Source organism: Symphalangus syndactylus, chromosome 6 (genome assembly GCF_028878055.3).
Source record: "Symphalangus syndactylus isolate Jambi chromosome 6, NHGRI_mSymSyn1-v2.1_pri, whole genome shotgun sequence".
Classification (NCBI taxonomy): Eukaryota; Metazoa; Chordata; class Mammalia; order Primates; family Hylobatidae; genus Symphalangus; species Symphalangus syndactylus.
Genome location: NC_072428.2, coordinates 138,576,455 through 138,593,593, shown reverse-complemented (window position 1 = coordinate 138,593,593; position 17,139 = coordinate 138,576,455). Strand labels below are relative to the sequence as shown.

The window sequence follows — 17,139 nt, the reverse complement described above, 5'->3', positions numbered from 1 at the left end:
CTGCAAAAGAGATCATATAGCTCACAAGGCCTAAAGTATTTCCTTTCCAGCCCTTTACAAGATAAGTTTGCTGACTCCAGACCTAGGTCATTCCTTAGAGTCTAAATCCAGGATATCTATATTTCTTTTTCTTTTTTGAGATGGAATCTCACTCTGTCACCCAGGCTGGAGGGCAGTGGCACAATCTCGGCTCACTGCAACCTCCGCCTCCCAGGTTCAAGTGATTCTCCTGCTTCAGCCTCCTGAATGGCTGGGATTACAGGTGTGTGCCACCATGCCCAGATATATTTTTTTGTATTTTTAGTAGAAACGGGGTCCCACCATGTTGGTCAGGCTGGTCTCAAACTCCTGACCTCAGGTGATCCACCCGCCTTGGCCTCCCAAAGTGCCGGGATTACAGGCGTGAGCCACCGCGCCCAGCCAGGATATCTATATTTCTAAGAAAGAGAACAAAGAGTAATTCTACTAGATCTTTACTCTCAGCGGGCCATGGTTACTCACATCTGTAATCCCAGCACTTTGGGAGGCCCAGGTGGCAGGATCACTTGAGCCCAAGAGTTTGAGACCAACCTGGGCAACCTATCTCTACAAAAATAGCGAGACCCTATCTCTACAAAAATAAAACAATTAGCTGAGTGTGGTGGCTCACGCCTTTAATCCCATTACTTCTGGAGGCTGAAGAGGGAGGATAGCTGTCCTCTCATATTAGAATTTAAATTCTAGTTTCAGAAGAACCTTTCCTCTAATATAACACGAAAGCTATATAATAGATTCTTAGGGGTATTTTAGAAGCAAAAAATTAAAGTTTGCAAATCTGAAAATATTTGTCTCTTAAAATTTTCTCATTGACGTGACTGTGATGCCCATTATATATAAATCCACATTCTAGGATAAACAGTTAAAAAAAGTCATGTAGCTATTGTGGTTATATCCTTAGAACAGCAAGGAGAACTCTTAGTCATGATTACCAAATTAATTTATAGAAGCTCCTTGGAGAATTAGGAGAAGCACTTGCACCTGATAAAGACACTCTAGAAAAACAATGCCCAACAAATGACTTGTAAAGAAAGCTGTATATGCTAAAAAGAACTCACTTGAGTAGCAATGACTTTAACTTAAGTCTACTTAAAGTACTATATTTAAGCTTACCTTTTTCATATATTCAGTAACTGGGTTCTGCTGCAAGAATTCAGTACTCTCTCTGGTATAAAATCTCTCTGTGTCAGCCAAAAATTGAGATTCAAAGGATTCTTTATACACTGTTAACGTAGGGCCCTTTGCAAATGCATCATCTTCATTCAGCCCCAATTCCACTAGAAATGAATAGGAGCTATATTTCAATTACCCTATTTTTTTGGTTATATTTCACAGAATATACTTAGGTGTAGCATTCAGTTTAAGTTATGTTTAAAAGGTAAATGTGAAATGGCAGGACATAAGTAACTCTCACTCACTAGTATTAAAGTACACTCTTTCAATAAAATAAAAAAGGAAAAAAATCCAAGACGTATAAAAAGCAAGGAATTCTGACCCATGGCCAGGTATGCTTCAAAATTATGAAGTTCCTTTAGAGAACTTTTGTATTTCCAAAAGCAATAAAAATAACTGATTTTAAATTTGCAAAGAAATACAATGCTACCCAAGTTTTTAAGACATTGTATTACTTTATCAGTTTCTCAATCTCAATTTTTCAAGCTGATATAGATTTCTGGTTATCATTGAGCTCACACGCTAACATATCCAGTAATTCACTATGAGACCAGAAAAGAAAATAATTAAAATGTCTATTTCATCAAAATTTCCTTAAGGCACACGGATCAAACAGCTTTTATGATGGATAAAAACAAAGTCACACTGACTTAAAAACAAATGTAAGCACCTTTGTAAATACTAACAATATCCTTTATAATATTAAAATATTTAAAAAATGAAATCTGTTAGAGCATTGTTGTAATTGCCATTTGATGTGAAAACTTTGAATAAACTAAAGGGAAATTATTTACCGTAAGACTGTACAACTCCACTAATCAATCTTGTATTGATGGTTTCACCATTCCTTTCCTTTTCAATCAGCTTTAAAACAGCATTTGTTACCTTTAGAAAGGATGTAGAAAAATATTACACAGGTTATAGAATATGATATATATTACTATATATCCCTTAAACATTCACAGCCACTAAACAATGTAAGATGGGATAATCCAAAGGAGTGACGAGACAAAAGCTAAGCAACGAAACTGCGAAGGGATTTTAAAAGGAACACGCACACGCTCACACCAGTAGGTACCTGTTTATTCAGTGGCCTGAACAGACAGTCTCTCCAAGTCACCAATGCAAGCTGGAGAAAAAAAAGTACAAAATGTCTATACTTTTACTATGTTTTTCCAAGATTGAAGTCACAGGAAATAATCTAAATCTCAAATTACTTTACCAAAATTTCTAGATTACAAGTTGGTCAAAATCTGCTATCAGGACGAAATCAGAAAGCCACTCTCTAGAGTCAACAACTTCAAGAGGTATCCAAGTACACACATTTGTCAGTTCAACTTCTTTATTTATATTTTCTTTAACTGTTGTTGAAAACAGTATAGGAAAAGTTTAAAAACCGTAATGATTTTTAGGAGTCTGTGATGTTACTGTAGGGTACACATTTAGGTCAAGCAGGTTTCCAAAAGGAAAAGAACCAAGATCATCCTGATTCCTACACTAACAACTTTTGAGTCTCAAGAAAGCATTTTTATGTGAAAAAGAAAAAATCCCATTAACCATTCCACAATATACACATATTTCAAAAAGGCATGGTGTACACATTTTTGTCAGTTAAAAAAATAAATAAAATGTTAAAGGGGAAGCACAAAAACCCCAAATCAAACAATTAAATCTAGAAAGTTTTGTTAGAACTGGATTAACTACATAGCAAAGTATCATTATGAAGCAATAACAGTTTTGGTGTAGAAACTGGAGCTATACAGACAATAAAAACTTGTCATGCATCCGGGATACATTATGCTTTTCTTTTTTTCTTGAGACAGGATCTCACTCTGACCCTCAAGGTAGAGTGTCCAGTGGTACGACCATGCCTCACTGCACCCTCCACCTCCTGGGCTCAAGTGATCCTCCCACCTCAGCCTCATGTGTGGCTAGGACTGTAAGTGCATCACCATGCCTGGATATTTTTTTTGTAGGTCTCATTATGCTGCCCAGCCTGGTATCCTGCCTCGGTCTCCCAAAGTGCTAGGATTACAAGCATGAGCCACTGCAACCAGCATTGTTTTTCTTTTAAATTTGTCAAAAGTGAAGCTACAAAGTACTGCTATTATAGCAACATTCTTGGATATGGTGATTAACTCCTTTATGTAGAATCTGACATTTTAACAACACTAGTTTTAAAGGGCATTGTCTGTGTTGATCTGACTGCCTATGAACAGACTGTTCTGAGTCCTCCCTTAGTTGCTCTAGAACACTGGTTCTTAAACTGGAGCATGCATCAGAATTGTCTGGAGAGCTTGGTAAAACATTGCTGGGCCCCACCTCCAGAGTTTCTCTTTAAGTCTAGGATGAGGCCTGAGAATGTGCATTTCTAACAAGTCCCCAGGTGATGCTGACAGAGCAGGTTTGGGGACCTGATATGGTTTGGCTATGTCTCTACCCAAATCTCATCTTGAACTATAGCTCCCGTAGTTCCCACATGTTGCGGGAGGCACCCAGTGGGAGATAACTGAATCATGGGGGTGGTTCCCCCATACTGTTCTCATAGTAGTGAACAGTCTCAGTAGATCTGATGGTTTTATAAGGGGTTTCCGCTTTTGCTTGGCTCTCATTCTGTCTGGCCTGCCGCCATCTAAAATGTGCCTTCTGCCATGGTTGTGAGGCCTTCCCAGCCACGTGGAACTGTTGAGCCCATTACACTTCTTTTTCTTTATAAATTATCCAGTCTCAGGTAGGTCTTTATCAGCAGTATGAAAACAGACTAATACAGGACCACACTTTGAAAACCAATGGACAAAAAAAACCCCTTTCGTTGACTGAAGAAACATATATTAATGAGGGTGATTTAGTAATTAGTTAATTCAGGGTCCTCTCCGTGAAGCAGGGTTTCCCAGACTCTAAAGCATGGGAGGGCTAATCCTCAGGGCTCGCCCTCAGGTATGGCACCTGATTTGCCTGGGACTGCCAGGACTCAGGACTTTCAGTGCGAAAACTCAGGCAGTTCCAGGCAAACTGTGATGGTAGGGTCAGGTAATTAAAGAAGAAATTTCTAAAAAGCGAATGCAGAAATGGGCAAATTGTATTTAGAACTCCAATTTACCCATTCTTCTACTTTCTTGCTAAAAAATATTTAAGGGACATTTATTGATAAAACAATGAAAATTAGTTTACTATTCTGAAAAAAGCTTAATATTTGCCTAGATTCTCTTACTGAAAGACAATTTGCCATTAGAAAAAAAAACAAAAACAAATTTAAAACGTTTTAAAACTCTTACTGAATAGATTTCATATATTCCTTTTCGTCCTTCATCACATTCACGGCGAACCCAATGTCTATTGAGGTAGGCACAAATTCCATTCAGCACTTTGCTTGAAAATCGATAATCTTCCCATTGTTGAGTGTAGAATTTCAGTACACTCTCATCCATCAAATCTTCTCCATCCTAAAAACAAGTTAACTAAAGCTTTAAGATGACTAATTTGTCAAATTATAAATTAAAAATAAAAGTGAATAACATCTATTGTATTAAAATACATTGATACATGTGATTTTAGACGGCTTCTTTAAATTATTCTGTATACAAAAACATGCTAATAAATATAAACTCACAAGAATATAGTAAAATAATTCTTTCATCTCAAATTAAACTGGAACATTTTTCATGGTATTAAATATGCAAACACTCAAAAAAAGTACCCTGAACATTTGATATGCAGGTAATTCCTTTTTATTAAGAAATGTACCTCAAAATCATCTGTATCTTTGATATTTGTTTAAAAAAAAAATTGGCTGGGTACAGTGGCTCACACATGTAATCTCAGCACTTTGGGAGGCCGAGGTGGGCAGATCACTTGAGGTCAGGAGTTCAAGACCAGCCTGGCCAACATGGTGAAACCCTGTCTCTACTAAAAATACAAAAATTAGCCGGGGCACGGTGGCACATGCCTGTAGTCCCAGCTACTTGGGAGGCTGAGGCAGGGGATTCGCTTGAACCCAGGAGGCGGAGGTTGCAGTGAGCCAAGATCCCACCACTGAACTCTAGCCTGGGCGGCAGAGCAAGACTCCGCCCTCCCCCTTCCCCCCATAAAAAGAAATCAACATGTCCTACTTAGCAATTCAGACAATGAGGCTAATACTATTCAATTTTTAAATGCATCTTCTTCCTTCTTTAAATTTACTTAAAAACCATAAAAACACTTTTTTGTGGTAATCTGTAAAAATAAGGTAAGTACAATAGTGTAACAATATTTCTTCTTTAACCCCTAAAAAAGAAAATGTGCATTTACCAAAATTATTTTTATCCAGATTTCCACAACTTGAGTCACAAATTTTTATTTGAAGGAGACTAACTTGAAATTTTTTCTTAGGGATTAATGGCATCTACAAAGCAAGCCTTACCCTTTAAAAACGTTAATGGCACTGTATGGCAGCACTGCCATTTAGGTGTGTGCAGCAGAGAAGCACGAAAGAGGAAGGTGGGGGCAGAAGGGCTGCAGGAAGGGCTGGGGTGAGCCCACTGGCTTCTCTGAGCCTCAGTGTCTTCAATGAAAACTAAACGGCTACAACAGACTGGGAGCTCCACATGTATAAGGTACACAAGTGACCGAACAAGCCATGTAAAAACCTGATCATCTCTTGAGACAAGTAATTTTTTGTTCATTTAAATTTAAATAATATAAAATGAACTTTAAAATGTAAAGCTAAGCTATTTTGGATGATGGTACTTGACCTTTTTAAAATGCAAAAATATCACTGATGGCATGGTCATCAACATTTTTACTTGGCACAATATACTGTTTCTTACTTTAGTACTAAAGAATAATTAATTAATTACAACATTCACTTTATGATGTGTTGTGAATAAAAAGAACAGTGGCTTCAGCAAGACCTTAGAGACACCATTTGGGGAAGATGAAAATAATACACTAGTCACAACTTGTGGCCAGCCAACTACATACAGTCTGTTAGCAAGATGTTTTAAAGTTTTCAATTAGCTTGCAAAAATAAATTAGGTAAAACAATTTTGCAGCATGCAGAAATTTTTGCACATTGTGTAAATAAAAAATATTTAAAATATATACACAGAAGAGTTCCCGCAAATTTCCCTGGGTTCACAGTATAGATGTTTTCACTCTATGACACTATAGAACCAGATGAGGGACCCACTTGCTCATCTTGTGGCTAGATACAAGGAGTCACACTGCCTTTGCTACAAAGGATGAAGACCAAGGAAGAAAAAGGTGGGAGATGAAGGGGAAAAGACTCCACCACTGCCCAACCAAAGGCTTGGAGTGGGAGAGACCTATGCTAGAAGGAAATGGATATTCACAATGAAACTCATCCCAGTCACAAGCACAATTTCACAGCAGTTTTGAAATACACGTCATGGCTAGGCACTGTGGCTCACACCTGTAATCCCAACACTTCAGGAGGTGGAGGTGGAGGACTGCTTGAGCCCAGGAGTTGGAGAGCAGCCTGGGCAACATAAAGAGACCCTGATTCTACAAAAGATTTAAAAATTAGCTGGGAGGTGGGTATGGTGGTACATACCAGTAGTCCTAGCTACTCAGAAGGCTAAGGCGGGAGGATTGTTTGAGCCCAGGGGTTGGAGGCTGCAATGACCTATGATTGCACTATTGCACTCCAGCCTGGGTGACAGAACAAGACCCTGTCTTAAAAAAAAAAAAAAAGGAAAAGAAAAGAAAAAAAGTACTTCACAACCATGTGTAAAGAGCAAGATCACACTTGAAAAACATGGTTTCCAAGACTGAATAACCTTACAATTATTTCTACACCTTGATAGGGAACACCACATTGGGTTCACAGTAAAATGCAGATAACTGGAATACATATTTGCTTTAAATGAAAAAGTTCATCATTTCTAACAACCAAATCCAAAATGGTTGGTAATTTAAGGAAAGCACTATTATGCTAAAAGGTTATCAAAGCTTTCTAATTTTAAAAAACAGAATGAGCTGGGCACAGTGGTGAGCATTTGCAGAGTCTCAGCTACTCAGGAGGCCGAAGTGGAAGGATCACTTGAGCCCAGGAGATCAAAAATCCAGCCTGGGCAACATAGTGAGATCTCCATCTCGAAAAAACAAAACCCCAGAATATAGTTTATGGTGATTTCATATTCACAGTAGGTAAAAGACTATGCAATAGCAAAACACTGTCACCTACGTTAGTGTCTAAAACATTAACAGATGACAGTGAAAGATTTAACAAGTTAGAACCATTATTTCACTCTTTTTTTAATATCCTGTTATGAATACTCAGTATATATATAAAACAGCTTACCTTAAGAAGATTTGTCAAGTAATTCTTCAAAAATTCCTTAAGTCGTTTATATAATTCCAGGCCAACAAACTGAGCTCCTCCAGGTGTCTGCCCCTTTTTCGACTTAGAAGGAGGAACTCCAGCTCCTCGTGCTTGGTTTGACTGGTGAACACTAGTACAGTAGTTATAAACATGACTTGGAGAAAAGTTAAGGAAACCAACATATATCACAGACATTAACAGTCATTAACATAAACATATTTTCTTATATTTCATTACCAATGCATTCCCAATATATCAACCAAAACCTGTTAAAAACTAGAATGGAACAAAGATCCCATTCACACTATCCATAAAGCTAAAAGTCAACAAGCCCCATTCACAAGGTTGTTGGTAGGCCTTGAGAGCAACACCGCCAAGGTGGTGAAGGGAACATTCCAGGAGGGAGGTTGCCAATAAAAAAATCTGGACATTAGATTATCTAATGTGACTGACCTTGCGGAAAACTGTCCCAAAAGAAAAATGCAATTACTGACTCCAGGAAAAACAAAAAGCTAACAATAAGCACTGTCTATTATGATGCTCAGCTGTAACTTTTTCAGAGGCACAGATTCTAAATATTGAAATAACACAAACTTTACTTTAAAATGACTCAGAGAGCCAAGTCCTTATATTACAGCAGTCATAGACATCTAAAACTTATCAGTGAATGGCAGCAGTGTCCACACACTCCTGAGAAATACAGAGATGTATAAACCACAGCAGAGACAGCTGATTGCAAAACAGCCGCATCTGCAGGGGAAGTGCAGAGAATGAGAAGATGGGGACGGGCAGGGCAGAGAACCACCGTGTTCTGTTGTATCCTTTAAATATGATGAGCTTACCTGCAATGTATTATTAATTGAATAAAATGAATGGAAAGATACTTATACTCAGAAAGATCAACAAAACAGAACAAAACAATATTCTGGTATAATTAAGAATTTACTATATAAAGATACTTCAAGACAGCGGGTAAAAGATAGATTAATAAATGGCATGAGGGCAAGATATTACTAAAAATTCCATGTTATATTCCAAAATATATTACAAATGGATTAAGATTTAAAATATACAAGCTAAAACAGTAAAACCAAGAATATATATGTGAACACTTATCTGTTGTCAGGTTGGAGCGGCCCTTTCTAAGTAAGATCATACAAAAAAATGAATTCAGGCCAGGCACAGTGGCTCACGCCTGTAACCCCAGCACTTTGGGAGGCTGAGACGGGTGGATCACAAGGTCAGGAGATTGAGACCATCCTGGCTAACACGGTGAAACCCCGTCTCTACTAAAAACACACAAAAAATTAGCCGGGCGTGGTGGCAGGCGCCTGTAGTCCCAGCTACTCAGGAGGCTGAGGCAGGAGAATGGCATGAATCCAGGAGGTGGAGATTGCAGCGAGCTGAGATCGCGCCACTGCACTCCAGCCTGGGCGACACAGTGAGACTCTGTCTCAAAAAACAAATAAATAAATTCAAAATTGTAGATTAAGATTAAATACCTTAAACTATCTTTAATAAATTAAGGCAATTTAAAGCAATTTAAAAAATGAATCTCTATGGAAACATGACAAAATATACCACAGAAAATCTAAAAGGTAAAATAAATATATACTAATGCCCCCAAACCTAATAAAATACTCAACCAATCTAGGTAGTAATCGAAGAACTATATTTTAAAACAATGAAAAATTATTAACTATTTCAATTGTACAGGGAAAATCACAGATTACAATAAACAACTACTGTATACTCATGACCCCGTTTTGATAGATCTTACTGCATTCCCACACTTGTCTCATATTCCACCTACAGCCTCCCTCAACTTTTGAGAAAATATTACAGGTTATAAGTGAAGCACTATATTCTCCCTCTTTCATCCTACTCCTTCCTCTTACCCTAGCAAATAGCACCATGATTTGGTATATACCATTCCTATGTTTTTATATTTTGCTGTATAAATATGTATCAAATATATTTCACATGTTCTACATTTTGTTTTTTTGAAATGGAGTTTCACTCTTGTTGCCCAGACTGGAGTGCAATGGCGTGATCTCGGCTCACTACAACCTCTACCTCCGGGGTTCAAGCGATTCTCCTGCCTCAGCCTCCCGAGTAGTTGTGATTACGGGCAGGCGCCACTACGCCTGGCTACTTTTGTATGTTTAGTAGAGATGAGGTTTCTCCATGTAGGTCAGGCTGGTCTCAAACTCCCAACCTCAGGTTATCCGCCTGCCTTGGCCTCCCAAACTGCTGGGATTACAGGCGTGAGCCACCACACCTGGCCATGTTCTACATTTTTAAATTATACAAACTATAATATGTACATTTGCTCTGCCATTTGTTTTTGATGATATCTGACATAGCCACAGCTGTAATATACTGTGTAACACACATTTACAATACTTTATCAACTCTCTTGGTGGTGGACTTTGCTAATGGTCCTTTTGGCAGGTACCTATTTTTTGTGTATTTACAAAGCTGCAAAGAATAAAACTAGCAGGTCTCCTTGAGTAAATGTACAAGTTTCTTGGAGCACAGAAACACTAAGTGACAAAGTGACAAGAGAGGTATATATATATATATTTTTTTGAGACAGAGTCTCACTCTGTCTCCCAGGCTGGAGTGCAGTGATGCAATCTTGGCTCACTGCAACCTCTGCTTCCCGGGTTCAAGCGATTCTCCTGCCTCAGCCTCCAGAGTAGCTGGAATTACAGGCGCCTGCCACCATTCCTGGCTAATTTTTGTATTTTTAGTAGAGACAGGGTTTCACCATATTGGTCAGGCTGGTCTTGAACTCCTGACCTCAGGCAATCCATCTGCCTCAACCTCCCAAAGTTGCTAGGATGTGAGCCACCTTGCCGGGCCCTTTTAAACAATTTTTTGTAGAGATGGGATCTTGCTATGTTGCCCTGGCTGGTCCAAAATTCCTGGGCTCAAGCAATCCTCCTGCTTCGGCCTCCCAAAGTGGTGGGTTTAACTTTATTAAGAGTTGCCAACTTGGTGCTACAAAGCGGCTGTCCAGCAACCTGTAGTGCATGAGTTTTCATCAACCACAACCTTGGCCATGCATTCATACTGTGGTTTATCATGGTTTTAATATTCATTTCTAGGGCATAGACAGAGTTTTTTTTTTTTTTTTTTTTTTTTAAAGAGACAGGATCTCACTATGTTGCCCAGGCTGGAGAGCAGTGGCTATTCACAGACATGATCATAGCAGGCTACTGCCTCAAACTCTTGGTCTGAAGTGATCCTCCCACCTTAGCCTCCTGGGAAGGTGAAAATACAGGCACGTGTCACCACATTGGCTTGACTTAGCATAATTCTTAAGGGCCTTAGGATTTTCAGAATGCTAAGTGATCACTCATTTCAACAAAGTCACCAGCTACATTCACCCCTAAGAGAGTCAGCCTGTCCTTTGAAGCTTTGACACAAGCATTAACTTCTCTCTAGCTATGAAAGTCCCAGGTAGCATGGAATACTATGCAGCCATAAAAAAGGATGAGTTCATGTTCTTTACCAGGGACATGGATGAAGCTGGAAACCATCATTCTGAGCAAACTATCACAAGGACAGAAAACCAAACATTGCATGTTCTCACTCATAGGTCGGAATTGAACAATGAAGACACTTGGACACAGGGCAAGGAACATCACACACCAGGGCCTGTTGTGGGGCGGGGGGCTGGGGAAGGGATAGCATCCGGAGAAATACCTAATGTAAATGATGAGTTAATGGGTGCAGCAAACCAACATGGCACATGTATACCTATGTAACAAACCTGCAGGTTGTGCACATGTACCCTAGAACTTAAAATATAATTAAAAAAAAAAAAAAGTCCTAGGTGGCATCTCCTTCCAATAGAAGGATGTTTTGACTAAATTGAGTATCTGTTGTTTATGCAGCCACCTTCATCAATGATCCTAGATTTTCTGGCTAACTTGCTGTTCTCCATCAGCACTTGCTGCTTCACCTTGCACTACTGTTATAAAAGATGGCTTCTTTTCTTTAATCGCATGAACCAACCTCTGCTAGCTTCTAGCTTTTCTTCTGTGGCTTCCTCACTTCCCTCAGCCTTTACAGAATTGCAGAGTTAGGGCCTTGCTCTGGGTTAGGCACTGGCTTAAAGGAATGCTGTGGCTGGTTTGATCTTTTTTTTTTTTTTTTTTGAGACGGAGTCTTGCTCTGTCGCCCAGGCTGGAGTGCAGTGGCGCAATCTCGGCTCACTGCAAGCTCCGCCTCCTGGGTTCACGCCATTCTCCTGCCTCAGCCTCTCTGAGTAGCTGGGACTACAGGCGCCCGCCACCACGCCCGGCTAACTTTTTTGTATTTTTAGTAGAGACGGGGTTTCACCGTGGTCTCGATCTCCTGACCTCGTGATCTGCCCGCCTCGGCCTCCCAAAGTGCTGGGATTACAAGCGTGAGCCACCGCGCCCGGCCGGCTGGTTTGATCTTCTATCCAGACCACTCCAACTTTCTCCTTACCAGCAATGTGGCTGTTTCGCTTTCTTATCATTTGTGCATTCACTGGAGCAGCGCTTTTAATTTCCTCCAAGAACTTTTCCTTAGCATTCACAACTTGGCTAACTGTTTAGCACAAGAGACCTAGCTTTTGGCCTGTCTCAGCTTTCAACATGCCTTCCTCATTTGGCTTAATCGCTGCTAGCTTTTGATCTAAAAAGTGAGAGACATGCAACTCTTCATTTTACTTGAACACTCTGAAGCCATTGTGGGGGTTAGCAACTGGCCTCAATCCAATATTGTTGTGTCTCAGGGAGGAGGAAGGCCAAAGAGAGATGGGGGAAGGGCCAGTTGGTGGAGCAGACACATGCATTTATGGATTAAGTTTGCTGTTTTAGATGGGTGCAGTGTGTGGCGCCTCAAAGCCGTTCTTTTTATCATTAATTTTGCCAGAGGTGTCTCGGTTTTTTAAAGAACTATTTTGGGTTTTAATAATTTTCATTACTGTATCTTTATTTCATTTCTGTACCTTTTTACTTTTTTTTTTTGAAATGGAGTCTCGCTCTGTTGCCCAGGCTGGAGTGCAGTGGCGCGATCTTGGCTCACTGCAACCTCTGCCTCCCAGGTTCAAGCGATTCTCCTGCCTCAGCCTCCTGAGTAACTGAGATTACAGGCGTGCACCACCATGCCCGGCTAATTTTGTATTTTTAGTAGAGATGGAGTTTCTCCATGTTGGTCAGGCTGGTCTTGAACTTCTGACCTCAGGTGATCTGCCCACCTCTGCCTCCCAAGGTGCTGGGATTACAGGCGTGAGCCACCACGCCCAGCCTACTTCTTTCCTTACATATGCTTTTTCTCTATAAATCATTGTTTTGGTTAACTTTGTAATTTCTTTTTTTAAATAAGCATTTAAAATACTTACATAAAATGTTCATACTACATGGAAAGTATAGGAAAAACTTATACTAATACTAGAGTTTCTTCTATATGCCACTTGGCTGCATCACATAAATCTGATGTGTATATATTTTCCTTATCATTCAGTCATATTTTCTCTTTTCCACTGTTCGTTCTAAGAGTTAAACAGTTTAGATTTCCAAAATGTATTTGACCTTCAAAAAAATTCAATTTCATTTTAAAATTAAATTGCGGAAACATGAGAATGTTATCTTTTTGATAGTTTATTTAAAATGTGATGAGACTTGTTGCCAAGTATGTAATTTCTGCTGGGCCAGAACAGGGTGGCGATTATTTCACATGTGCCTAAAAATAATGTCCATCTCTAACTGTTGGATACAGGGACCCATTAGAGCCAGTCAACTCTATTTTTCAGATCTTCTATATTGTTTCTGATTTGTCTGCTTATTAATTACCAAGAAATTTTTAGTGAAATCTCCCAATGGTTTTATCAATTTATCTTATAATTCTCTAAAATATCTGCCATATTTTGAGGCAGTGTTAACTAATATACATATTTGAAATTATATTCCTGGTAACCTGCACCTTTTATCATTAGGAAGTAACCACGTTTATTCCTAACAATATTGCCTTAGAAACTTATTGTATCTGATATTATTATACCTATCTTTCGGTTAGAATTTTCCTTAAATGTCTTTGTTTCAGCCCTTTATTTTCAACCTTTGTTTCTGTGTCTTGGTGTGTCTACTGTAAACCACCATAGCATAATTGACTTTTTAAAAAAACTGAGTCTAATATTATCTGATAGACGAGTTTGGTTTTAGGTAAACTGTTTTATACTGTTATTTGGATTAATTTCTATGATCCTATTTTGTATTTTCTATTTTAACTCTGTTTCTATGTTTCTGGTTTTCTTCCCTTTCCCCTTCTACTGGAATGGTAGTTTACTTGTTCCCTTATATCTCGTTTTATTTTGGAGTTATACATTCTTGAAATGGTTAATTACCTTAAAGTATGACATACCCACTTTACCTTGCCAACAGTTCTGGAAGATTCTATCACTTCTTCAAATATTTCCGGTCCCCTTTCTATTTTCTTCTAGCTCTTCTATTACGTGTATGTGAGATATTTTCATGTTACCTTCTATACCTCAGTTGAAAATCTTCAATGATCTTCTATCACTTTATCTTTGTTCAAACTTTCTAATTTTTCCTGATCTGCCATCTGGTTAAGTGATTCTCTTTCAGTTGTGTCAAATTTACTGTTTAATTTTAATGACTTCATTTTACATTTATAGAATTTCTCTTTTAAAAACCTGTCTTGTTTTCCATAGTGTTTTTTGCTCCTTGATTCTAAAGACAACTTTCCCCACTCTCCTTATATCCAGAGCTCAGCTTAAATCCTTTAGTAGTTGCTTTCCTGGGAGAGTAGGTCGATGATTATTATTTTTTTCAGTTCACCTATACACTTAAGGGTATTTAGGCTTCTGTCTTCCAGGTTTCCATGGAAACGTCAGCTCTCAGCCCCTCCCAGCCAGGCGTAAGGCTTTGTTTCCTTTTCTGTGTGACCCCTACCGGCCAGCCTACCTTGCGCAAGTCCTTATGCTGCCACACAGAGGCTCACAATGGTTAGCGCCTTCATTTTCAGCTCTCTTCTCTTCTTCAGATGCCTGGGAATTCCCTCTTACTTTTGTGCAGAGCATTACACTTCGCTGTATTTCACACAGCACCCAGTTTTAGGTGCTTGGTTCCAGGATGTTTTAGGTTATTTAGTTCAGCCTCACTTCTGTTCCTTGGCAATCTATGGCTTCCCAGCTACGAAATTAACGAAGGTTTTTTAAAAAACAAACCCAATGATAGCTAAAGTGCAGGAAAATGGGAGCTTCCGTATGTTTAAGAGTGTACACAATTACACCGTTTCTGAAGTAAAATCTGGAAATATTCAAAAGCCTTCAACAAATGCATTCCTTTTGATACAGCAATTATATTTATAAGCATTTGTCACAGGGAAATCATCATGGAAGTGTACAAATACTTAGCTAGCAAACTATCACAGCATTGCTCCTAATGGCAAAAAAACTTATAACAAGTTATTTGTCAAACAAAGGGAATTAGTTAAACCCACTCTTGGATCCACCTGAAGACAGAGTACACAGCTTTTAACAATGTCATGGAATAGATGGTGGTTAAAAAGACTAATATATTTATCAAATTTCAGCTAAGACATCAATCGTAACATGTATCATTAAGTATATCTAAGAAAAGAAAATGCTGCCAACTAGAATGCATTTTCAGCAGATGGAATTTTTACTTTTACTTACTAAAGAATCACCTGTTTTAGACTTAAACAGATTTATCCTAACATTCTTGTAAGTGGATAAAGAAAAGCTAAATAGATTGGCTAGGATATTGCCAAAATGGTTTTACATAGAGTCCATTCTGAATCATTATGACTCTTACTAAGGCTGTCTGTGTTTTTCCACATAACGTTGTCCTCTGAGCCACTAAGTGTGTTAGCACTCCTTAGTAGTAGTCCAAGGCTAATTCTAGGATTTTCTCCTAATCTGCGCCCATCCATTTTCTAAGTCTGATCCTGAGCTTTCGTGATATCCAAAGGTTTATTCTTTCAGGGCAGATTCTTGCAATGGTCCTTAAATAATTTGCTGACAGAAAGAACAAGGCTGCACTCAAGTGTGCACTGATGCAATGATGATGACTAGGTCATCACTGATACCTGGCCAGCTACTGTACTATGTGCACTGACTTTGCGATGCACTCGAATCAATGAATCAATGTAGCAGTTGCTTCTAGAGAGCAGGGCTAGGGGTTTTAAACTTTGGGCCACAGAATCCTTTCATTCTCACCAAGTGTTCTTTGTGGAGGAAAGCTCAGTGCCCAGAACACTGCCCCTCCCCACCATTACTTCCTCCTCCAAGCCCACCCCTCAGAGAGGACCTCACACATACACAGGCAAGGGGCCTCACAAAACAGATTGAAAGGCACAATTGAAACAAAACGAACACCTCTTAAAAGCTGTTTTAAAGTTTCTACTCAGTTTAACATCACATTCATTCCCAAATTAGCATCACTCCTCACCATTATCTAGTCAGGAATGGAAAGCATTAGATGACAGTGGTTAGGAGACTTCCTGCTTATGACAATTTAGGTTCAATGTATATCTAAATTGAAGAGATGAAACAAGCAAAACAACTGAAGAACAAGCCAGAATGTTATGACCCAACCCTCCCCACCCATAGTGGGAACCATCTTTAACTGTTTCTAGAGTTAGTTCTTCATTTTTAGCTGGATATGTACATGTCTTTAAGTCATATGCTTGTTTTGTTCTTTGACCAATCAACGTTTGCGTAAATTATTGATTTCCTGCGAATAGAGAACACATCTCCTTTCTACCCCCTACCTCCAGTCCATCTTCATCCTAATAGTTACTGTGGAGCCTCTGAAACTTTCAATTACTTAAACCATGATTCCAATTTTAAAAGTACCAAAGTACCTAACCACAAGACAATGATCTTGAAGGCACCAGAGAACCACCAAAAGGAGGTGTATACTGAAAAGTGGCCTAAAAGTGGCCTAGTGTTGGAAGAACGGAATGGCACAGTCCAACATTGTTGATGTAAAAGAAACAGGAAAATGAGATCCACTCTCAAGACAAAAGACAATCAACAGAGACCAGCTGTAGTTGACCCAAATGTTGGAATTAGGAGACAAAGACTCTAAAGCAACTATTATAGTTATAATAAAAGATATAGAAAAATATGTTCATAAACAATGAAAATTGCAGCACAAAAACAGAAACCATGAAAAAGAACGTAAAAATTCTAGAACTGAAATACCAGGAAATCTAGAATAAATTACTCATTGGATGGTCTTGACAGCAAAATAAAGACAAGAGTCATGGGTTTGCAGAGAGACCAACAGAAACGATCAACTCTTCAGAGGAAAAAAGATTAAAACTTCTAGAAAACCAAAGGGGGAAAAATCTTGAAAGCAGACAGGGAAAAATAATGTAACACAGAAAAAGAATTCACACGACCAGTAACTTCTCATCAAAAACTACAAAGGCCAGAAGACAGTGCAATAACATGTTTAAGTGATGAAAGAAAAAAAAAATGCTGAAAGAAAAAAAGAAATCGATGTAATTCTATAGCCAGTGAAAATATCCTTCAAAGATGAAGGCAAAATAATGCTATTTTCAGGTAAAATAAAACT

At 38.7% G+C, this 17,139-nt stretch overlaps 1 protein-coding gene across 4 annotated transcripts in view; it reads right to left on the bottom strand.

Moving 5' to 3' along the window:
* Positions 1-17,139, bottom strand: part of CUL1 (cullin 1) — a 102,842-nt gene that overhangs the window by 39,729 nt on the left and 45,974 nt on the right. For all 4 annotated transcript variants that reach the window (XM_055284405.2, XM_055284407.2, XM_055284403.2 and 1 more), the window contains exons 3-7: positions 7,511-7,685; positions 4,485-4,652; positions 2,288-2,338; positions 2,004-2,094; positions 1,150-1,313 (exon numbers count right to left, since the gene is read on the bottom strand). In XM_055284405.2, the coding sequence (XP_055140380.1) occupies positions 1,150-1,313; positions 2,004-2,094; positions 2,288-2,338; positions 4,485-4,652; positions 7,511-7,685 (649 nt within the window). The remainder of the gene's footprint in view (positions 1-1,149; positions 1,314-2,003; positions 2,095-2,287; positions 2,339-4,484; positions 4,653-7,510; positions 7,686-17,139) is intronic.